The sequence below is a fragment of the Cetorhinus maximus genome, chromosome 21 (assembly GCF_964194155.1).
Source record: "Cetorhinus maximus chromosome 21, sCetMax3.hap1.1, whole genome shotgun sequence".
Lineage (NCBI taxonomy): Eukaryota > Metazoa > Chordata > Chondrichthyes > Lamniformes > Cetorhinidae > Cetorhinus > Cetorhinus maximus.
In genome coordinates this window covers 6,581,749-6,606,696 of record NC_135899.1, presented here as the reverse complement: position 1 = coordinate 6,606,696, position 24,948 = coordinate 6,581,749, and the positions used below count along the sequence as shown (strand labels likewise).

At 49.2% G+C, this 24,948-nt stretch overlaps 1 protein-coding gene and 1 pseudogene across 1 annotated transcript; both read right to left on the bottom strand.

Moving 5' to 3' along the window:
• Positions 1 to 24,948, bottom strand: part of LOC144695499 (zinc-binding protein A33-like) — a 519,682-nt pseudogene that overhangs the window by 94,428 nt on the left and 400,306 nt on the right.
• LOC144695604 (tumor necrosis factor ligand superfamily member 15-like) lies at positions 1,422 to 22,020 on the bottom strand. The gene is made up of 4 exons (XM_078566502.1): positions 21,886 to 22,020; positions 18,106 to 18,145; positions 12,988 to 13,071; positions 1,422 to 1,863 (listed from the first exon to the last, which is right to left on the bottom strand). Exons 1-4 carry the CDS (start codon positions 22,000 to 22,002, stop codon positions 1,430 to 1,432), a joined length of 675 nt encoding a protein of 224 aa, XP_078422628.1. The 5' UTR covers positions 22,003 to 22,020; the 3' UTR covers positions 1,422 to 1,429.

The following is a 24,948-nucleotide window of genomic DNA, read 5'->3' as shown; positions in this document are numbered from 1 at the left end:
GCACTCATCCAGGCAAGGGGATTGAGTGCAGCTTGTTAACAAATGCAAAAAGAAGAATGGGTGAAGGCTTGTTGTTCTGGTGAGCTTCAGCCATGAGGCTGAAGTAGATTGATACCGTACCCAGTGTGTTTTGCTGTAGATTTCGGGGTGTAATGGACTCACAAGCAGTTTGCTAAGATGGCGGAATCTTCCAATCAGGAGCAGTTTATTGTGAACGCCTTGTGGAGTTTGCGACAGACAACATTGAGTAGCCTGAGCACCAACTTGTTAACAAAATACAGTGAAAGTCCGTTGTAAGCTCTCCACATTACAAGAGGCTACACTTCCAAAATATTTCACTGGCCGGAAAACGCTCTGAGATGCCCTGAGGCTGGGAAAGGCACCATGGACATCTCTTTTCCCAGGTAGCTTCCTCACCCAACCAGATTGAAACCTCTGGCAGGGCAGAGGGTTCAGAGGGTAGCTTGTAGCCCAACCCCTTTGCCCAAATGGGTGAAGGTCAGGTACAAACGTAGATCAGCACCCTTGCTATGAGAATTGATGACTAATGCTGCATTCTGATTGCAGAGCTGGTTGTAGTGGGTCTGAATAGCCAGCAGTACATCCTGAATCCCGACAAATCACAGGACAGTGAACAAACCACAGAATCGTCCAGTCCCCAGAAGGCCATTCGGCCCACTGTGCTGATGCCGGCTCTTTGAAAGAATTCGTCCCACTCCCTCTGCTCTCCCCTGTCATTTTATTTCCCTTTCTAAGTCTCTCTTGGGTAGGGGATTTACAATATGGTTGATCCTGCTTCCACCGCACTTTCAGACAGTGCGTTCCCGAACAGGACAATTCGCTCAATTCAAAATAAATCCTCTCAAAGGGGCGCAGCCCTGAGTGAGGGGGAGGAGCCTCAAGTTTCGAGCGAGGCCATTCCGGGGGTGATCTCAGGAAGCACCCCTTCACACAAGGGGAAGCGGGAATCTGGGACTCTGGCTGCCCCCATCCACCCCCAAGGCGCTGTTAAGGCTTTTTTCTGTTGAATTTGTTTGTGGGATATGAATGTCGGCACTGAGGTCAGACCAGTTAGCAAATTCTAAACAGGGGCTCGCCGGCTTTTTCAGTTGTAAAAAGGCACGAAACCAAGGTGGGTAGACGGAGTTCAGATACTAGATCAGCTCTGTTCTGGCTGCGTGGTGGAACAGGCTTGATGGGCTGAATGGCCTCTTCCTCTCCCTCCCTCCCACCTTCAGGCAATGCATTCAGCTTGTTCCTTTACTAATTGTCCTCCTCCACCCTGTGGTTCCCAACCCTCCTGACAGAGCAAGCAGTTCCTCCCTCGCTCGATCGCTCCTCGGACAGGAAGTGCACCGAATCAGGGAAAGCCTTTCATTCTGGCCATGGTGGTGGACCTGCACCCCCCCCACCGGCCCCCACCGAACATTCATAACATGAAGGCTCCAAAGAAGGTCTTCTGCTCCATGTGTTCCACCATGGCCGCCTTGTTGACGGTGACAAAGAGCCTGTCACGCTCCTGCAGGATGAAGAGCGCCCCCTGGCTGATGGTGACGTGCCAGTCACCCAGACCGCCCTCACACACCGACTTGGTGGCAGTAAGCAGCGGGGTGGGCTCGGGGTAGGAGTCCGTCCGCTTGTACACGTTGTGAGTTAGGACCCCCCAGTTGAGCTCCTGCGCGCTCAGCTCCTCGCACGAGGGCAGGTAGAAGGCCACCTGGGAGTAGACGTAGTAGAGGCCGCTCCGCGGGATGTGGAGGTGCCCGTCCGCGTAGCCCATGTTCGAGTAGGCCATCCCCGTCTCAAAGTCCCACTCCAGGGGCTGGAACTGCAGTTCGCCGCTCAGGTTCCAACCCTTCAGGCCTGAAACGAAAAGCGGAATTGAGCTCAGTCACCTCGGCCAGGACACAAGGCTCACACAACATGGCCCATTGCTCTCCAGCTCTGTGAGGCCTCCACTTTCTCCCACTCCAGCCTCTTGTCAACATCCCCCTACCCTTGTCGCACTACAGGGGCATGCAGCACAAGGTCAAGGAAGTTGTGTTATTTGTTTTTTATTATCCATTTATGGGATGTGGGCATCACTGGCTGGGCCAGCATTTATTGCCCATCCCTAATTGCCCTTGAGAAGGTGGTGGGGAGCTGCCTTCTTGAACCGCTGCAATCCATGTGGTGTAGGTACACCCACAGTGCTGTTAGGGAGGGAGTTCCAGGATTTTGACCCAGTGACAGTGAAGGAACGGTGATATATTTCCAAGTCAGGATGCTGAGTGGCTTGGAGGGGAACTTCCAGGTGGTGGTGTTCCCATCTATCTGCTGGCATTGTCCTTCTAGATGGTAGTGGTCATGGGTTTGGAAGGTGCTGTTGAAGGAGCCTTGGTGAATTCCTGCAGTGCATCTTGTAGATGGTACACACTGCTGCTACTGTGTGTCGGTGGTGGAGGGAGTGAATGTTTGTGGATGCTGTGCCAATCAAGTGGGCTGCTTTGTCCTGGATGGTGTGGAGCTCCTTGAGTGTTGTGGGAGCTGCACTCATCCAGGCAAGTGGAGAGTATTTCATTACACTCCTGACTTGTGCCTTGTAGACGGTGGACAAGGTTTGGGGAGTCAGGAGGTGAGTTACTCACTGCAGGATTCCTAGCCTCTGACCTGTTCTTGTAGCCACAGTATTTATATGGTTAGTCCAGTTCAGTTTCTGGCCAATGGTAACCCCTAGGATGTTGATAGTGAGGGATTCAGTGGTGGTAATACCATTGAATGCCAGGGGGTGATGGTTAGATTCTCTCTTATTGGAGATGGTCATCGCCTGTATAAAGCACTGGCTGCGGCCTCCACTGGAGTATTGCGTTCAGTTCTGGGCACCACACTTTACGAAGGATGTGAAGGCCTTAGATAGGGTGCCAAAAAGATTCACGAGAATGAGGAGCTTCAGTTATGTAGATAGGTTGGGGAAGTTGGGACTGTTTTCATTGGAGAAGAGAATGTTAAGAAGAGATTTGTTAGAGGTATTTAAAATCATGAGGGGTCCGGACAGTATGGATAGGGAAACCCTGTTGGAAGGATCGAGAATCAGAGGACAAAGATTTAAAGTGATTGGCAAAAGAAGCAATGGAGACATCTTCATGCCAAGTGAGCATTAGAATGCATTGCCTGAGAGATTGGTGGACATTAGTTCAATCTTATTTTTATTTTTTCATGGGACATGGGCTTTTTGCCCATCTCTAATTGCCCCTGAACTGAATGGCTTGCTAGGTCATACCAGAGGGCAGTTAAGAGTCAACCACATTGCTGTGGGTCTGGAGTCACATGTAGGCCAGACCGGGTAAGGATGGCAGATTTCCTTCCCTAAAGGGCATTAGTGATCCAGATGGGTTTTTACAACAATTGATGATAGTTTCATGGTCACCATTACTGGGATTAGGTTTATATAGCAGATTTATTAACTGCATTCAAATTCCATCAGCTACCCTTTTGGGATTTGAATCCATGTCCCCAGACCATTAGCCTGGGCCTTATGGTTTACTAGTCCAACACCAATACCACAACGCCATCATCTCCCCCTTTCAAAAGGAATTGGGTTATTAACTGAAAAGGGAGAATTTACAGCACTATGGGGAGAAGGTGGCTGAGAGCCAGTGTAACCAAGATGGGCCTTATTCTATACTGTAACAATTCTTTAATTCTAGCTTCCTGTTACCTGGGCCATAAGCTCTGGAATTCCCTCTTGAAACCTCTCCCTCTCTCCCACTCCATTGAATTGCTCCTTCCACTTCCCACTCCCAGCTCCCTCCGCAGCCGGCTCTCTGACGTCTAGCTGCCTGTACGGGTATGAGCTATTAAGTCCACATGCCAAGCCCAGGAACCCGGCATGCTGGCGCAGACCAGGCTGATCCACCTCGCGGGTCATCACACTACTCAATGCTAGGGGTTAAAAGGTTGTGAGGCGACCCTCATCCTGTTCACCGGATGGGTCCAAGCTCATGCCTCATTAGGAAAAAAGGGGGCTACTCTCTGATCGGAAAAGCCCTCTCTGGGTCTGAAAACTCAAGTGGCATCCTCCCTGACTTGTGCTGAGCCCACCTCTACCTCACAGTGCGGGGACGGGTGTTGGAATGGTGAGACGCAGTCCACTGCGGCACCGACAAGTGGTTGGCACTTTTGGCAGATGGAAACGCGGTGTGGACCGTGGCAAAGGGCGAAAGCGGGCAAACAGCCAGCTCCGGCCACCCACTGCAGCTGCCAATCTACACCGACGTCTTAGATCCCCCTGGTGTCTGTGGTCATGCAAAAGCGGCTGAGAGAGTGGGGTGGGGTGTTGGGGGTTACTGGGGGGGGACATCAGCACGTTCCCTTCCTCCAATATAACCAAATTCCTCTGCGTAGTTTGAGCTGGAAAGTGTAAAAAATGTGGCCGCTCAGTTTTGGGAAATTTCCCGCTACAGGGACCACCGGTGAAATAGGGAAAATCCAGAGAAAACAGCCCCATCTGCCACCTGCACAAACTCCTCAGTGGATAAACGTGTCTCTCTGCAGAGACAGAGCACGCAGCCGGAACAGGTCAGATTCTTAAAACGTATCCCGTAAAGCATCTTCCGATGCAATAATATGGTTTTTGTACAGAGCTCTGGCCTGTGAGAGATTAAATAAGCCATTAATGATGTTTCTGAACCAATGCTTGATCATTATTGCTTTTTAGGAGATGGTGCTGTCCTGATTAAGTCACTGGGGCCAATAAAACCAGCGGCCCAGGCTCATGTAACTAGAGGATACAGGATCAAATCCAGCCACGGCAGCTGGGGGAATTTAAATTCAATTAATAAATCTGGAATTGAAAGCCAGTCTCAGCAATAGTGACCATGAAACTAGCATTAATAGCTGTAAAAACTCATCTGGTTCACTAGTGTCCTTTAGGGAAGGAAATCTGCCATCCTTACCTAGTCTGGCCTACATGTGACTCCAGACCCACAGCAATGTGGTTGACTCTTGACTGACCTTTGAAACCCCATTGGGTAAGAACTGGTCTTGTATACCCTGGCCTGAATTTTGGGTTCTGAGGTCACAACGCACCTAAAATTGCGCCAAGTGACATGGGGCGTGCGTCCCCACATCAGCACACACACCTACAATGTTGAGGTTGGCGGGTGCGAGAGTCAGAACCATGCCTGCCGACAATTAAAGGGCCAATTAAAGGTCGTGAAAAAGCCTATTGACTGCGATTTTACTTTAGCTGTCCACTTTTCCAGATGGTGGATTGGCCAGTCAGCCTGGGGGGGAGCTTCACGTTTTTTGCTCCAACCTCAGTCCAGGATGGGATGAAATATTTGGGGTGAGGTATACTTTAAAAAGATGCCTGGTGCCTGAGTTTTTTTGAGTTCTGCTGTTAGGAACATAGACGCAGTTTGCTGCACTTTGTCTTTCTTGCCGTTTAACCTGCCCGGGTCTGCAGCTCCCTGAGGCAGCTCTGCAGCAGCTGCCCCTCTTCAGGGAGCTCGCTAGAAGCGCCCGCCCGCCCGCTCTCTCGCTTTTCTTGGCGCCCGCCCTCTTCCCGCCCCTCCCGGCAGCGCCAGGCCTTTCTCAGTGCGCGGTTGACGCCGTCTGCCCGTTAATTGGCCAGCCAGCGTGAAGTTGCGTTTGGGAGCCAATGGCAGCCGGGAATCCCATTACGCGTCGGCTTCCAGGGTCGCCGAATCCGTGTGCTCAACGAGCGCTAGATTCAGGCCCTTGTGTACCTGCCAGTTCAGACCAGAACGCTTACTTCCCAGTTTCCTTTACACTGTTTTTCCCATTGGGACAGACCAGCACAGCCAGTCACATGAAGCACAGTTAGGAAAGGACAACAATTGCTGGCCTTGCCTGCGATGCTCACACCCCATGAAAGAATGAAGAATAAAAAAAAAGTGTTGGGGGGAAAGGTAGTTGCTCATGACTTTTGGACCAAATTCTGACCTCGGCAGCGTTGCAGTAACATGTTGCTACCACCAGGTGATGTGAGGGCTCCATGGACATCTCTCAGCCTGTTTTGTAAACTAGGTTATAAACGTTCAACATTCCTCCTTTCAAAACCAGCTCCTATGCCCCTAACCTTTCACTGTACACCTCCAGTGTCCGATATCCCCCCTTTCTCCTGTAAAGTCCCTTCGGAGGATTTGTTGCTTTAAGCCCCCAGTTTGTTGGTGCTGACCAATCAGCGAAGGATGAGCCTGGCTCCCTTTTTGACCAGCGAAGGCAGGTATTGGCACTGAGCTATGAAGGGCAGGCGACCAAAAGCTCGGTCAAACAGGTAGCCTTTCAGGAGCCTCTTCAAGGAGGAAAGTGAGGGCAGAGAGGCGCAGGGAGAGAATCCCAGAGCTTGGGGCCTAGGCAACTGAAGGCCCTGCCGCCAATGGTGGTGTAATTCAAATCGGGAAAGGCGCAAGAGGCCAGGATTGGAGGAGAACAGGAGGGTGGAGGAGGACAGGAATGGGGCAAGAGGGATAGAGGCTGGAGAAATGAAGAGATGGTGAGGGGGGAAGATACTTGGGGGTGGGGTGCAAGCTAAGACAGTTGGAGCAGAATCCTTGCCCATCCCCATCAACCACCCCCCCGCCCCCACCATCACCCCAACACACTAAAAATCTGAAGGACTTCCCCCAGCTATGTTGGAAAGCCCTGTTCAACTGACACATCAGACAGTGCTATTTACAGACAAGTGGGGATTCCCCACAGTGTGGGCAAACCCTCGAGGAATTCCCGCCCACACACAAACCCAAAACCAACTCCGCACTGAGCAGGAGTCAGCTTGAAGTGCCAGGGACCGAAAGCTGAGTCAAAGAGTTAGGTGGAGTGTCCGAAAGGCGGAAAGCCAGCCAATGAGGCCAGAGAGGTTTAGGAAGAGGGTCCCAGAGCCTTGGGCCTTGGAACATTAAGGCATAGCCACCAATGGCCATAAGAAATAAGGTCGTAAGAAAGAAGGATAGAGCAATTAAAATCGGGGATGCTGAAGGGGCCAGAATGAGACGGGCGCAGGTATCTCGGTGGGCTGTGGGGTTGGAGGAGGTTACAGAGGGAGGAAGGGACAAGGCCATGGAGGGATTGGAAAACCAGGAGGAGATTAGAAAATGGAGGCGTTACCAGGCCAGATGCCAGTCTAGATCAGCGAGCGTCTGGGTGATTGGAGGACAGGATTTGGTGGGAATTGGATGAGCTTAAGTTGATGCAGGGTAGGAGTGGAGAGGTGAGCCAGGAGAGGGTTGGAATTGTTGTATTTGGAGGAGGCATGGATGAGAGTTTCAGCAGCAGTGGGCTGAGACAGGGGTGGTGATGGGTGATAAAGTAGGTGGAGAGGGTGGCATGGAGGTAATGTCACTGGACTAGGAATCCAGAGGTCCAGGCTAATGCTCTGGGGGCATGGGTTCAAATCCCACCACGGTAGTTGGTAGAATTTAAATACAATTAATAAATTTGGAATTATAAAGCTAATCTCAGTATTGGTGACCATGACCACAGTCATCGATTGGTGTACAAACCCATCTGGTTTGCCAATCCTCTTTAGGGAAGGAAGTCTGTCAGCCTTATACAGAAGCAAAATACTGCAGATGCTGGAAATCTGAAATAAAAACAGAAAATGCTGGAAAAACTCAGCAGCGCCTGTGGAGAAAGAAATAGAGTTAACGCGTCACACCCGTATGACCTCTCTTCAGAGCCGTCCTTACCTGGTCTGACCTACATGTGGCTCCAGACCCACAACAATGTTTTTGACTCTTAATTGCCCTCTGAAATGGCCTAGCAAGCCACTCAGTTCAAGGGCAATTAGGGATGGGCAACAAATACTGGCCTGGGCAGTGATGCCCACATCCCATGAAAGAATAAAGGATAAACGCAGCCACTGGGATGGAGAAAATGCATGAGCTCAGCTCGGGAGGGGTGAAAACAGGAACAGTCTGGTGCAGTTTCCGACATGGGCTGGGGTAGGGGGTTGGAATCGGTGGTAAGGGAGTGGAGTTAGTGATATATACATTCCGAATGAGTCTCTGGTCACTTCCATTTCTGATAATTGCCACATTATTGAGCACGAATTTGCAAAGGCTCCACATTCACAACGTGTGGTTGTTTGGTAGTACAGAAATCGAGTATTGGTGAAAAAAGAGACATGCCAAAGTTTTTCGTCTTGCACTCATTGGGACGCAAGAATACCAATATAAGAGGGAAAACAACAATTTATACTGTATGTGAAGAGAGTGCTGACTGGTTGGCAAGTGCACTCTGATTGGACTCTGAGTGGACTGAATGGACTCTGACTTTCTCAGTAATATTCATAACATTGTCTAAACAGTGTGTTCATCAGTGAGAATGTGCTTTACAATATCACACGGCAAACTAGGTTTCCATTTCAAAATAACTCAATTAATCTGGAAGAAAGATTGAAACCAAGAATGTAGTTAAACATCAGTGAATTGAGAACTTATTCATTTTGGAAGATTGAACATAGAGAGACAATATAAAATAAAGGATACAATTCTAAAGGGGTTGCAGGAGTGTGTATATGATATGTGTATATGTTCATAAATATTGAGGGTGACAGGACAGGTTGAGGGAGCAGTTATGAAGCATACAACATCCTGAATTTTATAAATCAGGACAGAGTATAAAAGCAAGAAAATTATGTTAAATTATGTTAAACTTGTATAAACTTGTTAAACTTGTGGTTCAGCTTCAAGTAGAGTTTTGCATCCAGTTCTGGGCACCACACTTCCCGGAAGGACATGAAGGCATTAGCGAGAATGCAGAAGAGATTAACGACAATAGTACCACAGTATAATTTCTGTTATACAGATAGATTGGAGAAGTTAGCATTTCTTGGAGAAATGAAGGCTGAGAGGGGATTTGATAGAAGTTTCCAAAATCATTAGAGGCCTGGAAAAAGTAGATAGGGAGAAACTGTCCCCATTGGATCGAGAACCAGAGAGCGCAGGCTTATGGTAAGTGGTAAAAGAGGCAATGGAGACATGAGGAAAAACCTTTTCACTCAGTGAGTGGTTAGGCTCTGGGATGCACTGCCTGAGAGTGTGGTGGAGGCAAGTTCAATCGAGTGGTTAGGATCTGGAATGCACTGCCTGAGAGTGTGGTGGAGGCAGGTTCAATCAAGTGGTTAGGATCTGGAATGCACTGTCTGAGAGTGTGGTGGAGACAGGGTCAATCGAGTGGTTAGGATCTGGAATGCACTGTCTGAGAGTGTGGGGGAGACGGTCAATCGAGTGGTTAGGATCTGGAATGCACTGTCTGAGAGTGTGGTGGAGGCAGGTTCAATCGAGTGGTTAGGATCTGGAATGCACTGCCTGAGAGTGTGGTGGAGGCAGGGTTAATCGAGTGGTTGGGATCTGGAGTGCACTGTCTGAGAGTGTGGTGGAGACAGGGTCAATCGAGTGGTTAGGATCTGGAATGCACTGCCTGAGAGTGTGGTGGAGGCAGGGTCAATCGAGGCTTTCAAGAGGTAATTGGACTGTTATCTGAAAGGAATGTGATGAGCTACGGGGAGAAGGTGGGAGAATGGCACTAGGTAAATTGCTCCTGAGGAGAGCTGGTGCAGACACGATGGGCTAAATGATCTCATTCTAAGCTGTAACAATTGTGTGATTCCGTGATTTTTAATTTATTCATTCATGGGGTGTGGGCATTTCTGGCAAAGCCAGCGTTCATTGCCCATCCCTAATTGCCCTTGAGAAGGTGATGGGGAGCTGCCTGCAGTCCATGTGGTATAGGTACATCCAAAGGCTCTTAGGGAGGGAGTTCCAGTATTTTGACCCAAAGACAATGAAGGAACGGTGATATATTTCCAAGTCAGAATGGTGAGTGGCTTGGAGGGGAACTTCCAGGTGGTGGTGTTCCCATGTGTCTGCTGCCCTTGTCCTTCTAGATGGTAGTGGTCACGGGTTTGGAAGGTGCTGTCAAAGGAGCCTTGGTGAGTTGCTGCAGTGCATTTTGTAGATGGTACACACTGCTGCTACTGTGCGTCGGTGGTGGAGGGAGTGAATGTTTGTGGACTGAGTGCCAATTAAGCGGGCTGCTTTCTCCTGGATGGTAGAGTCATAGACTCATAATCCCATTTCCAGTGCTTGGCCCTTAGACCTGGAGGTTATGGCAACACAAGTGAATATCTAAATACTTCTTAATTTATACCAGAGTTTCTGACTCAACCACCCTTTCAGGTAGTGAGTTCCAGACTCCCACCACCCTCTGGGTGAAAATATTCCTCCTCAATTACCCTCTTAGCCTTCTACCTCTTACCTTAAATCTATGCCCCCTTGTTATTGACCCCTCTACTAAAGGAAAAAGTGCCTTCCTATCCACCCTATATATGTCCCTCAAAATCTCTTACACCTCTATCAGGTCCCCTCTCAACCTTCATTGCTCCAAGGAAAACAACCCCAGCTTATCGAATCTTTCCTCATAACTCAGACCCTCCAGCCCAGGCAGCATCCTGGTAAATCTTCTCTGCACCCTCTCCAGTGCAATCACATCCTTCCTATAATATGGTGACCAGAACCACACGCAGTACTCCAGTTATGGCCTAACCAGCATTTTATACAGTTCCAGCATAACCTCCCTGCTCTTGTATTCTATGCCTCGGCTAATAAAGGCAAGTATCCCATATGCCTTCTTAATCACTTTATCTACCCGCCCTGCTACTTTCAGGGATCTGTGGATATGCACACCAAGGTCCCTCTGACCTTCAGTACTTCCCAAGGTCCTACCATTCACAATGTAATCCCTTGTCTTGTTAGCCCTTCCCAAGTGCATTACCTCACACTTTTCCGATTGAATTCCATTTGCCACTGCCCTGTCCACCTGACCAGTCCATTGATATCCTCCTGCAGTTTACGGCTATCCTCCTCACTATTTAACAACCTACCAATTTCCGTGTCATCCACAAACTTCTTGATCATACCCCCTACATTTAAGTTCAAATCATTTATGTACACAACAAACAGCAAGGGCCCCAACACCGAGCCCTGTGGAACCCCACTGGAAACAGACTTCCAGTCACAGAAACATCCCTCCACCATCACCCTCTGCTTCCTGCTTCTCAGCCAATTTTGGATCCAACATGCCATTTTGCCTTGGATCCATGGGCCCTTACTTTCTTGACCAGTCTGCAATGAGGGACCTTATCAAAAGCCTTGCTAAAGTCCATGTAGACCACATCAAATGCATTACCCTCATCAACACAAAAATAAAAATACCTGGAAAAACTGGACAGGCCTGTAATTTTCCTGGTCTATCTCTTCCTCCATTTTTTAAATAATGGGACAATCTTAGCAGTCCTCTAGTCCTCTGGCACCTCACCTGTGGCCAGACAGGTTTTGAAAATTGCTGCTAGGGCTCCTGATATTTCTTCCCTTGCCTCCCTCAACACCTGGGATACATCTCATCCTGCGGATTTGTCCACTTTTAAGGCTCCTAAACCCACTTGTACCTCCTCTCGCTCTATGTTAATTTCCTCTAATATTTCACAGTTCTCCACCCTGATGTCTATACCTGCATCGTCCTTTTCCATTGTGAAGACCGACACCAAGTATTCATTGAGGACTGTACCCACATCTGTTGGGTCCACACACAGATTACCTCTATGGTCTCTAATTGGCCCTACTCTTTCCCTGGTTATTCTCTTGCTCTTTATATATTAAAAAAACCCCTTTGAGGTTTCCTTTATTCTACCCACCAATCCTTTTTCATGCACTCTCTTAGCTTTCCTAATTTCCTTTTTAAGTTCCCCCCTGCACTTTCTATACTCTTCTCAGGACTCTCCCGTATTGAGCCCTTGGTATCTGCCATAAGCTTCTCTTTTTTTCTTAATCCTAACCTTTATGTCCCTTGACATTCAGGGTTCTCCAGAATTGGTCGGCCCTTTTGTCTTTACGGGAACATATTTGCCCTGTACTCTCGCTGTTACCTCCTTGAATGCTTCCCACTGCTCTGATACAGTTTTATCTGCAAGTAGCTGCTCCCAGTCCACTTGGGCCAAATCGTAGCTCATCTTAGTAAAATTAGCCTTTCCCCAGTTTAGAACTTTTATTCCCAGCCCCACCTTATCCTTTTCCATAACAATCCTAAATCTAATTGAGTTATGGTCACTATCTCCAAAATGCTCCCCTATTGATACGCCTTCCACCTGCCTGGGCTCATTTCCGAATATTAGGTCCAGAATTGCCCCTTCCCTTGTTGGGCTTTCTACATGCTGGCTAAAAAAGTTCTCCTAGATGCAACTTAAGAATTTTGCTCCCTCCCTACCTTGTACGTTAAAATCAAAACACAGTTAATATTTGGTGTCAAGCTTCTTGAATGTTGTGGGAGCTGCACTCATCCAGGCAAGTCGGGTGTATTCCATCATACCCCTGACTTGTACCTTGTAGATGGTGGACAGGACTTGGGGAGTCAGGGAATGAGTTACTCACTGCTAGCCCCTGACCTGCTCTTGTAGCCACAGTATTTATTTATTCATTTCTATTTGTTCGTGGGGTGTGGGCATTGCTGGCCAGCATTTATTGCCCATCCCAAATTGCCCTTGTTCAGATAACATTTTTAAGAGACAACCACGTGGCTGTGGGTCTGGAGTCATATGTAGACCAGACCAGGTAAGGGCGGCAGATTTCCTTCCCTAAAGGACATGAGTGAAACAGATGGGTTTTTACAACAATCAACAATGATTTCAATGGTCATTGTTAGGCTTTTAATTCCAGATATTTATTGAATTCATATTCCACCATCTGCCAGGGTGGGATTCAATCCCGGGTCCCCAGAGCCTTACCCTGGATACCTGGATTTCTAGTCCAACGACATTACCACTACGTCATCGCCTGCCCTAAACCCATATTCTGGCTGTGGTTCACTGTTAGCCAAGAATCTTAAGTCAACAGCCCCACTGAGAAGCAGCAGTGAGCAAGAGAGGGAGGAACAGCAATGTTGGTACATTGTGTCACTGGCTATGGTTAAAGAGAAGAGGATGCATACCTGTAAGGTGAGCCACCGGTTTCTCCCGAGTTCGCCCGCTCCCCGCAAACGTCAAGTGAACAGATTCTGTACCAAGACGTGACTCTGTAAAAGAAAGATACAAACGCACGGTCAACCTAATCTCAGAGCAGCAGACTCAACGACACACAGAGTCAAAACTGGTCTGGGATGGTTCATCCCTCAGGCTGCACTCAGTAAGTAACCTCTGAGTCAGCGCTTACAGATTTCAATTTCCGCTCCAGGGATTTGGGCAAAGCCCTTTACAGCCGATGGATCCTTTTGAAACGTCGTCACTGTTGTAATGAAGGAAACACAGCAGCCAATGTGTGCACAGCAAGATCCCACAGACAGCAATGAGATAATGGGAGTCAACACGAATCTAGTGCAGTCATTTGAGGGAAAAAATATTGCAAAGAACAGCGAGGAGAATTCCCCTGCATTTCTTCGAGATAGTTCTTTAAGTTCATTTTATTTTTTATTCATCCAAAGGATGTGGACTTCGCTGGCGAGGCCAGCATTTATTGCCCATCCCTAGTTGCCCTTGAGAAGGTGGTGAGCTGCCTTCTTGAACCGCTGCAGTCCACGTCAAGTAGGTACACCCACAGTGCTGTTAGGGAGGGAGTTCCAGGATTTTGACCCTGTGACAGTGAAAATGTGGCTGTGGATCTTTACATCCACCTTAGAGACCTGACAAAGCCTCAGTTTAACTGCTCATCCAGAGGATAGCGCCCCCTGCCAATGCAGCAGTACTGGAGGCGCTGGACAAGATACTAGATTTTCAGCTGAAGACAGATTTCAGGCCCATTCTCTGACACTCCATGACCCTTTCGAGGACATGGGTTAGCTTCTGCCCAGATTGGCCTGCACTGGTCTGTAAAATCCAGAGCTCCCTTGGTGGCCCACGCCTTAAAGCCAGCAGGCCATGAGGTAATTAAAGTGGTTTCGTTAGGGAAACACTTTCACGCAAAGCAATTGAAAGCGTCTGGTGGCTGACAGGGACTTTTCTGTCAGAAGCATTCACCATAATTTAAACACCCCTCTGAAAATTTCCCCTGTGCGGAGTTGGGTTGTAAAATGGAAAGCACTCCACTTCCATCTTCCTTTGCATTCTCTGATGATGAAGATCACGCAGGGCGGAACATGGGATGCAAAACAGGCAAAATCACAACAGTCACCCGAAGTGTGCTCCATCGCATATTCAGTACTGTCGGCTTGAAGAGGTCTGGATATGGGGTGTGTGGTACAGTGACCGGGAAATATTCTTTTTCATTTATTCTTTCATGGGATGTGGGCGTCGCTGGCAAAGCCAACATTTGATGCCCATCCCTAATTGCCCTTGAACTGAGTGCTTTGCTAGGCCATTTCAGAGGGCAGTTAGGAGTCAACCACACTGCTGTGGGTCTGGAGTCACATGTAGGCCAGACCGGGTAAGGATGGCAGATTTCCTTCCCTAAAGGGCATTAGTGAACCAGATGGGTTTTTACGACAATCACGGTCACCATTACTGAGACCAGCTTTATATTCCTGATTTAATTCTTGAATTTAAATTCCATCAGCAACCAAGGTACGCTGCCAGATGATTTGCTTCCCTCGCCCAATGTCCTATTTCTCCTCCTTTATTTGGTAAGGGAAATTTTGTGCCAGTTTGGTAGCATTGTCACCTCTGAGTGCAAGGTCCTGGGTTCAAGTCCCACTCTAGGGCTTGAGCACAAAAAAATATCAAGGCTGCTGCTCTGGTTCAGTACTGAGGGAGCGCTGCACTGCCAGAGGCACCATCTTTCAAATGGGACATTAAACGGTGGCCCTCTCAGGTGGGTATAAAAGGTCCCATGCCACTATTTTGAACAAGAGGGGCAGAGTGATCCCTGGGATCCTGCCCAATATTTGCCCCTCAATGCCAAGGTCACAGGATCAAAATGATCTGATCGCTGTCACATTGCTGTTTGTGGGATCTTGCTGTGCGCGAACTGGCTGACGCAATCCCTAAATTGCAGCAGTGACTCCACTTCAAAAGTACATCATTGGCTGTCAAGCACTTTGAGACGTATGGCGGTCGATAAAAGTGCTATACAAATGCAAATCTTTCTTTTATCTTGTGCTATCCTGAGAAGACATTGGGGTTGGGATGGTGGCTGCGTGCCTGGTTAAATTGGTCTAACCGGTGAGCATAGAGCTGCCTTGGCAAATCGATTCCCTTTGCTATTGAAGCCAAGGGGAAAGTTAATGGGGGCCCAGCATGAAACGATTCACTCCGAGTCTGTACCTTGTGACTGAATTGGGCCAATATCAACCCCTCTCTGAGGTCAGCAGAGATGCCAGGACAGGATTTGCTGGCATCAGGCACTGGAGGGAAGGGGGGAGGGGAATGAATCTAGGCAATGGGACAAAGACACAAAGCAGGCCGAATCTCAAGGTTACCCCCTTCCATCCCTGGCGTGAGGTTCAATCCCACCCACTTCAATAGACTGAACTATCAGGAACGAGGTATAACAGCCTAATCCAAGCAATCACGCTCAGTGCAGCCCCCTGCACAATATCCAATTACATAAACCCCTCCCTCCCGGCCACTCCCCCCCCTCCCCACCCCCACCGTGGACTCCAGCACCAACATAACTGCACATCCTATTGGTTCCCAGATGCGGAGAAGTATTTCTCAACCCTGAATAGTACCACAGAGGGTTGGTTTTAACTGAAAGCTCCAGGAGGGAATCCCTCGGGATCGGGTGGAATTCTGGATTCCCCCTCTGCCCCACAACAGCCGCCCCCCCAAAAACATTACATGGATTTTGGCCAGGAGGTATTCATCAAGGGATGGAAAATCAGAACCCCCTCCTTGACCAACAGTGTGCACCACCATCCCCAAGGCTGATCTTAACAGAGCCTCTCCACTCATCTTCTGGGGAAACGTTGAGCAGGTTGGCCCTATACTCATTGGATTTTAGTAGAATGAGAGGTGATCGTATTCAAAAATAAGATTCTGGGGGGGTTTTGACAGGGTGGATGCTGAAAGGGTGTTTCCCCTTGTGGTGGAATCTAGAAATAGGGGGCACAGTTTCAAAATAAGGTCTCTTCCATTTAATATGGAGATGAAGAGGAATTTCTTCTCTCAGTCGGTCATTAGTCTGTGGAATTCTGTTCCCCAGAGGCAGTGGAGGCTGGGTCACTGAAGATATTCAAGGCTGAGTTAGACAGATTTTTGATTGATATGGGAGTCAAGGGCTATGGGGGTCAGACAGGAAAGGGGAGTTCAGGCCACAATCAGAAATCATGATCTTATTGACTGACGGAGCAAGCTCGAGGGGCCGAATGGCCTACTCCTGCTCCTCATTTCCTGAGTTCTTACATTCTCTCACCAGATTTAACCTGCCTCAAACTCGAGTTTCTTTAGAGGTGTCCCAGGAGGGGCTTTCCTCACAGGTATTTTGATAAACAGCCAAACAAGAGGAAGTAATCTGTTTCAGAGACTGTAACCTTCCTCTTAAATCTGATCAATAGCTGACTAGGACAATGAGAGGCGTGTATCAGGCATGGCTGAGTTCCTGATATTTTAAACTCTGAGTCAGAAGGTTGTGGATTCCAGCCCCAGCCCTGGGCTGATGCTCCCAGTGCCATACTGAAGGAGTACTGCACTGTCCAAGGTGCTGTCTTTCGGGTGAGATGTCAAACTGAGGCCCCATCTGCCATTCACCTATCAGGCCTGCACTCACTGGCCTATGTTAGTTCCTGGTTAAGCAACACCTCGATTTTTGAAATCTAAACCTTATTTTCACATCCCTCCATGGCCTCACCCCTCCCTATCCCTGTAATCTCCTCCAGCCCCACAACCCTCTGAGATACCCATGTTCTAATTCTGGCCTCTTGAGCGTCCCTGATTTTAATCACTCCGCCATCGATGACTGTACCTATAGGCTCAAACCTCTCGAATTGCTACCCTAAACCTCTCCCCCTCTCTCCCTCTCTAGGTCTCTCTCCTTCTTTAAGACATTCCTTAAAACCTATCGCTTCAGCCAAGCTTTTGATTATCTACACTAATGTCTCGTTATGCAGCTCAATGTCAAGTTTTTGTTTGATAATCGTCCATGTGATGTGTTGATGGGACCCAAGCCAACATTGAAGCTGAAGCCAAGACACAGAGCTTTTCTTTATTGAGCAAGTTTATTGACTTGTTCAGTCTCACGGCTCTCCTTCCACTCTCAGAGTGTCCCAGCTATCACCTATTTATACTCCTTTTTATTAAACCAAAAAAATCAATGAATTAAACAAAAATCAACAAATGAGAGGTGTTGCCAGCCCCTGATGAGGCACTGTAATTGAAACAGAAAAGTGAAAGGGTGTTTAACTAACTAACCCAAAATATCGTTTTCGGGATCACTAATTTTTATGTGCTCAAATACCCATAACCTGATTCTCTTAACCGTAACCATATAATTGACATTGACAAACCTTAATTCTGTAATTGATAAGACATTAGCAAACCTTAACAATGTAATTGACAAGACATTCACATGAAGGGCCTTGGGGCATTTTACCATTTTAAAGGTGCTATATAAATGCAAGATGCTGTGTTGTTTTCTAATACCTGTATATAATTTGATAAAAAATAGACTTATGTGTAAGTGGAGAGTTGGAAAATTATCTACGACAACTTTTACTTCATTGACTTTTGTTAAACAATTATCAAGGTGGGGAGATTCGAAAGGTTCTGGTTATCCCCTTGTTACTGCTAATGACTGTTTCTGTTGCTGCCAGCTTTCGGTTATCTCTCTGTATGACAGATGTGTCTGACTGCTGCTGATACAATTCTAAGCTGAGGTGCTTGAGGGCTCTTGACGTCATTGCTAGTGGTGCATCAACTGTGTGTGTGTGTGTGTGTGTGTGTGTGTTTGTGTCTGTGTGTGTTTGTGTCTTTGTGTGTGTGTGTGTGTGTGTGTGTGTGTGTCTGTGTGTGTGTGTGTCTGTGTTTGTGTCTGTGTGTTTGTGTCTCTGTGTGTGTTTGTGTCTGTGTGTGTTTGTGTCTGTGTGTGTGTGTGTGTGTGTGTGTTTGTGTCTGTGTGTGTGTGTCTGTGTGTGTGCGTGTGAGAGAGAGAACAAGATATCTTTTGGCAATGGCCTCCCTACCGTGGCTGCAGTTTGCGTTTCTTGGCTGGAAGTTGGTGCACTGCAAGTGAAAGGGAAACACGTGTTAAAAGTGATCAGGCTGCAATCTAACTCAAAAAGCAAAACACTGTAGATGCTGGAAATATGAAATAGGTGAACAAGCAAAAAAACAATTGCTGGAAAAGCTCAGCAGCTCAGGCAGCATCGGAGGAGAGGAACACAGGTAACAGGTGGAATCTTCCACTCTGAAGTCTAAGTTTGGCACTGGGTGCGGGAATGCAAGTGTTTCCCGACTCGGGGGAGGCTAGGGGCAGGACAGCTGAACACACGCACTCTTGCGCTGTTCAGCTCATGACTTGTGCATCTGTGTGGAGCACAACGCCGCTTGTGGTGGGAGTGGGCAGGAAGTCACCCTCCCTGCTGCTACCTCATGGGTTCGAAGGCCCAGACGCCATATTTAAAAGGCACCCAGACAGCCTCCCTCCCTTTCCCACACTGCTCGCTTGCCTCCCAGGCCCAGCCTCGGCTCCATCCTACCAACCCCCCCACCGGCTGACAACTTCCAACCTTGGCACAGTTTGTGCTACCGCCACCCAAAACGAGTGAAGTCCTGAGCGGAGGCTAAAGCAGCGTTTACTGATCTGATACCGGTGGATGAGGTAAAGCTCGCCAGGCGCACGCTGCTTTTGTCAGTCACGAAAGTGAGCGTTCTAATTTCCCGCTGGCAGGGAACTTAATTCCGGGGAGGTGGCTTTTGATGAGCATGCATGACATGGGAATGCTAAGAGGCCTTCCCGACATTGCCCATCAGGAAGCTCGACCCACATTCTAAGTCCGGAGGACAGAATTCCAACAGTTCATCCCACTGTCGGGAAACTGATTTTTGGCTTCATGCCAAATGACGTTCCCCCTCCCCCATGCAAACACCCCCCAACCTCCCTACAAACACCCCTCCCCCGCAACCTCTCCCCCGCTCCCCCTGCCCCCTCCCCCTCCCCCCACAACTCCTGCTGCTGGTGGGACCAAAAGATTCTTCCCAACATTCCAGGGCGAGATGACCTTTCACCCAAGCTGACGGGTTATTGGCCTGAAACGTTAGCTCTGAGTTCTCTCTCCACAGACGCTGCCTGTCCAGCAATTTTTGCCTTTAACTCGCCAGTCTTGAGGATCCCCAATCTGCACAGTTCAATGGCACTGTAGGGATTTTCAAAGCAACAGTTTAAAGCAGCAAATACTAAAGGCCATTATCAGACTGCGGAGATACCTTTCAACCTCGTTCTGGCTTTTATATCGTGCTACAAGCTCAGGAACTGCATCTCTTCACCTCTCTAATGTGCAGATCAGCGTCACGCTCTGGATGTGAATTCGCACCCCAGCAGGAAGGGGTTTACATAGGAAGTTGTATTCAGGCAGCCTACAGCTTCCCGGTCCATCACTCATTCTACACTCAATGGCCACAATTTTTTTTAAAAACGTACATTTGGTCAGACAAAATTCGACACTGAGCCTCACATTAGAACAGGAAACTAAAAGATCGGGGAGAGAGATGGGTTTTACAGAGCTTCCTAAAGGAGGAAAGGGAGGTAGAGAAGTGGAGAGGTTTCAGAAGGGAATTCCGGAGCATCGAGTCTTGTCAGTTAAAGACACGACCTCCAATGAGGTCGCGATTAAAATCGGGGATGCGCGAGAGGCGGGGGTTAGTGGAGTGGAGAGACCTCGGAGGGGTGTGTGGAGATTGCAGAGAGGCAGGGGAGGGATGAGGATGTGGAGGGATTTGAAAACAAAGATGAGAATGTTAAAAGGGAATTGTTGCCAGACTAGGGGCCAATCTACAATCAGGGGATAAGATGCTCTGTTCAACTGTGGCAGTTTTGCTCAGGGAAGATTACACCCAAGCTCGCACACCAGACCTAGATCAAACTATTCGGACTGATCTTTCACTTGTTTCTACCCTGCGCATCACCTGAAAGGCCCATTTTTATGACGCTTTTCATGACCTCAGACGCCAACAAAGCCCTTTAGATGCCCAGTTACTGTTGTGATGCCAGAACGGTGGCAGCCAGTTTGCGCACAGCAAGATCCCACCAATAGAAATGCGATATTGGACAGATAATCTGCTTTAGTGATGAGCTGTGGCGGGCTGGGAGGGCCTGAGGTTGTGACAGGCCCTGCAGAAATGCACGTACACCTTTTACACTGTACCACAAGCTCAGGAACTGCATATATCCACCTCCCGAATGAGCGTAGTGCTCTGTCTGTGGACCCCTGCCAGCAGGAAGGGGTTTATATAGGAAACTGTCCAGACAGCCCACAGCTTTCTGTTCCTTCACGCACCCTGGAGTGAACGGCCACAATTTAAAACTCAGACCACGTGGCCATTTTACCAGCTGACAATCCTGACAGGCTGGAAGTCCTCAGGCAAGCGACTAGGGGGATTGATAGATAGAATAGAACTTCCCACAGCTTATCAAATATCTTTAAGTGTACTCTAGAAACACTTCCCCGCCCGATCTAAAAATACTTTGTCCCTGCACGCCTTTATGTTCAAATGTTTAGAAAAAGCAGAAGCAGAATATAATATATAAACAGAGAGCGCAATTCAGGACAAAGCAGCCCAATTGATCAGCACCCCATCCACAAACTTTCACTCCCTCCAACACCGACGCGCATTGGCAGCCGTGTGTGTACCATCTACAAGATGCACTGCAGGAATTCACCAAGGCTCCTTCGACAACACCTTCCAAACTCATGACCACTACCATCTAGAAGGACAAGGGCAGCAGATAGATGGGCACACCACCAACTGGAAGTTGCCCTCCAAGTCATTCACCATCTTGACTTGGAAATATATCTCCGTTCCTTCACTGTCACTGGGTCAAAATCCTGGAACTCCCTCTCCAATAGCACTGTGGGTGTACCTCCACCACACTGACTCCAGCGGTTCAAGAAGGCAGCTCACCACCACCTTCTCAAGGGAAATTAGGGATGGGCAACATATTCTGAACTTGCTAGTGGGACCCACATCGCACCAAGGAGGAACAGGGTTAAATTGTTCATGTAGGATAGGCCTCACCATTTTAACCATGGTGAGTTTGGGAGGGCTTGGAGGGCAGAAATTCTCTGATTTAACTTGGTCAATGAGGCTCCTCACCTGAGGTTTCAGTAACTGTTTGGATTGAAGGCAGTGGGCCGGGTTTCCAAGGGAACCCCAACAATTGATGGGAGACGGGATTGGCTGGATCCAAGGGGAAATGTCTTCCCAACACTGCTTGTAGACCAGGGGGAAGAGTGCCTCCCCCTGGCCATCCCCGAGATGCAGCCGTTCCCCACACACTCCAGTGTAAATTCCTGAGGGAGTGCTGCACTGTCAGAGGGTCAGTCCTGAGGGAGTGCTGCACTGTCAGAGGGTCAGTCCTGAGGGAGTGCTGCACTGTCAGAGGGTCAGTCCTGAGGGAGTCCTGCACTGTCAGAGGTCAGTACTGAGGGAGTGCTGCACTGTCAGAGGGTCAGTCCTGAGGGAGTGCTGCACTGTCAGAGGGTCAGTACTGAGTGAGCGCTGTAGAGTGGGAGGGGCAGTATTGAGGGAGTGTCGCACTGTCAGAGGGGCAATACTGTGGGTGTGCCACACTGTCAGAGGGGCAATAATGGTGGCCTGCCACACTGCAGGAGAGGCATATCTACTTTTAGCCCACTGAACACTTATCTATGAGGAGGCTTAACATAACATTAAGACAAAACGTCACGAGGCAACACATTGAAGGAACACACTGAGAATATTCCGAGACAATAGAATTTCCTTACCTGGAATCCAAATTTCCGGACATATAACCCCAGTGCAATGTTAGAACAGATGAAGAGAGCAGTCACTGCCACTGAATAGGACATGAGGCTTCTCTCTATCTGTTGCCTTACAGCCATAGTGTTTCAGTTCTGGGCTGAAACTCACTCTCTGCTCTCTGTAAAACCTTTCCCCTTTATATTAAAGCTCACAAAAGGGAAATTACAGTGAGGGGAGGGGAGGGGGTGGTGGAGGGGACTTTCCGAGGAGGGTTTTTATTCAATCCCTTGATATGCAATAAGAGTATCAGGTGTTGCTTTGTGCCATCAGGAAGACTGGGATCTGCATTAATTGAGGGAATCAGAGTGGAAATTCCAGATGTTGCCTGTGATTAAACCCCCAGTGCATTAGTAGGAATCTGTACAAATAAAAAACATAATATTGTCGCTTGCTGTCAGTTTATACACTGCAGTAGGCGGGTGAGAGAGAACGGGACAGACCCAACTAAACCCAAGACGATGGCAGAGCCATTTTGACCGGCATATTTCTCGACAATCTTCCTCTTCAAACCAGCAGTGTCTCGTCTTTAATTATGTTAGAGTCAAAGTGAAAGGGGGAGGAAGAGAGAGAGAGAGAGAGACAGAGAGAGACAGGCAGGCAGACAGAATGATGTGAGACAAGGCAGAATTTTCCATCCTGGGACTAAGCCCAGTGGTGGGGTGGGAATCGGGAGTTTCCTATTGCAGAGGCCACTGGGAATTTGCGCCATATTGCGCAATTCTGACCTAATTCACGATGCAGTCGGGTGGTTTCCGACATTTTGTCCAGCCAAGCGGGTGGGATTCTTTCCCGCCATCGTATCTGGGCACCATTATTTCAAAGGTGCCTGGACATCAACCGACCCAACCTTGGGGAGAGAAGATGGACCTGCTGGAAGGTCCTGAAGGTCGGAGGTCCATGTGCCTGATGCTCTGCTCAGCGGCTGCTGTACGTGCAAGACCCAGACGCCGCCACAGAAACAGAGCGAGACCCAGACGCCGCCACAGAAACAGAGCGAGACCCAGACGCCGCCACAGAAACAGAGCGAGACCCAGACGCTGCCACAGAAACAGAGCGAGACCCAGACGCCGCCACAGAAACAGAGCGAGACCCAGACGCCGCCACAGAAACAGAGCGAGACCCAGACGCCGCCACAGAAACAGAGCGAGACCCAGACGCCGCCACAGAAACAGAGCGAGACCCAGATGCTGCCACAGAAACAGAGCGAGACCCAGACGCCGCCACAGAAACAGAGCGAGACCCAGACACCCCCCACAGAAACAGAGCGAGACCCAGACGCTGCCACAGAAACAGAGCGAGCCCCAGACGCTGCCACAGAAACAGAGCGAGACCCAGACGCTGCCACAGAAACAGGCAGACACACAGGGGTAGAAAGAGAGATCCAGCTATAGGTAGAGAGATAAAGAGAGGCAGATTCAGTGAGGTTTGAAACAGAAATGCAGTGAGCCAGCTACAGTTGGCAGCCCACCCAGAATGGCCAGCAGGCTCCTGGAGTGGGCATTAACCTCCCGGTGGGCAAAGAGAGCCTTCTGGTCGATTTTGAAGCAGTGGTGGACGGAGCAGGCAGAGTTTCTTTCTCCCCTCTGTGTTTGTTTGGACAGCAGCTTCTTCGATGCAGTTGGCTGACACTGTCTGTGTGGGTCCTGCATCCGCACACTCAGAGACTGCCGAATTTTCAGACATTCCCGCTGGCTGCTGATGGGACCCGGCCGCTTCCGAGTGGGAATTGCAGCACTGCAGCTCTGATTGGTTGGAACAGCTCTCTGGACCAGGATGTTTAAATGATTCCGGGGATAGCGGGAGCTGGAACTGGGAGCTTACAGGCAGAGTCCTCCTTCACCCAGGATAGGCCCAAGACCGGGGGACGGGGGCTGATCATCAGAATCATGTGCACTCCTCAGGTTAACGCCGGCGGTGGTGGGGGGGATATTTCAGACAGAAGACGGCATCCTGGGAATGTGTTGCTCTCAAGCGTTCCCAGACCTGCCTCCAGACTCTGCCCACTCTCCGTGATGTCACTTCCACCGATATCTCCTGGAATGTGTCCAGCCAGAGTTAGTGACCCTCCAGACAGAGTTAGTAACCCTCCAGACAGAGTTAGTAACCCTCCAGACAGAGTTAGTGACCCACCAGACAGAGTTAGTGACCCTCCAGGCAGATTAGTAACCCTCCAGACAGAGTTAGTGACCCTCCAGACAGAGTTAGTGACCCTCCAGACAGAGTTAGTGACCCTCCAGACAGAGTTGGTAACCCTCCAGACAGAGTTAGTGACCCTCCAGACAGAGTTAGTGACCCTCCAGACAGAGTTAGTGACCCTCCAGACAGAGTTAGTAACCCTCCAGACAGAGTTAGTAACCCTCCAGACAGAGTTAGTGACCCTCCAGACAGATTAGTAACCCTCCAGACAGATTAGTAACCCTCCAGACAGAGTTAGTGACCCTCCAGACAGAGTCAGACTGAAACGCAGAGAGGTGTGGGGCAGAATTTAACACTCCCCGGCCAGTGGGTTTGTAGGTGGGGCTTCCTGCTGGGCTCCTGCCCACCCCAAACTCTCTACAATTTTACACTGGAGCGGGTGAGGCCCCAGCTGACCGGCCCATCCTTGCCCCTACTGAGGCCCTTAAGTGGCCAGTTATTGTCCACTTAAGGGCCGTCTCCTGACTAGCCTCAATTTTCAAGCTGGTGGGAGGAGCTCTGGGCTATGGGGGAAGCCTAAAAATAATCGGGTTTAGGCCTTGGGCAGGAAGTGGGGAGGGTGCACCTTCATCAGCAGCCCCCTTTTAACATTGGGCGCACCCCTCCATCCTTCCCACTTAAGGTCTGGTAACTGCAGGACCTCCCTCTCCACTGGCCTCTCCACTGACATGACAACCACCCCCCCACCTCTGTCCACCACCAACCCCCCATCAGGCCTCCACTACCCTCCCCATTCTGAGACCCCCAAAACTTACCTTATCCTGGAGTCCCGGGATTTAGGGTCGAGGGGGGGGGGTGGGGGGTGGGGTGGGGGGCGGTGTGGGGCTGCT

Bases quoted from the DNA above. Each gene is read 5' to 3' on its own strand.
- LOC144695604 (XM_078566502.1), bottom strand. From the start codon at position 22,002: ATGGCTGTAAGGCAACAGATAGAGAGAAGCCTCATGTCCTATTCAGTG. The intron at 18,146-21,885 runs GTAAGGAAATTC...TTTCACTTGCAG, and splicing joins TCCGGAAATTTGGATTCCAG to TGCACCAACTTCCAGCCAAG. The intron at 1,864-12,987 runs GTATGCATCCTC...TTTTCGTTTCAG, and splicing joins ACCGGTGGCTCACCTTACAG to GCCTGAAGGGTTGGAACCTG.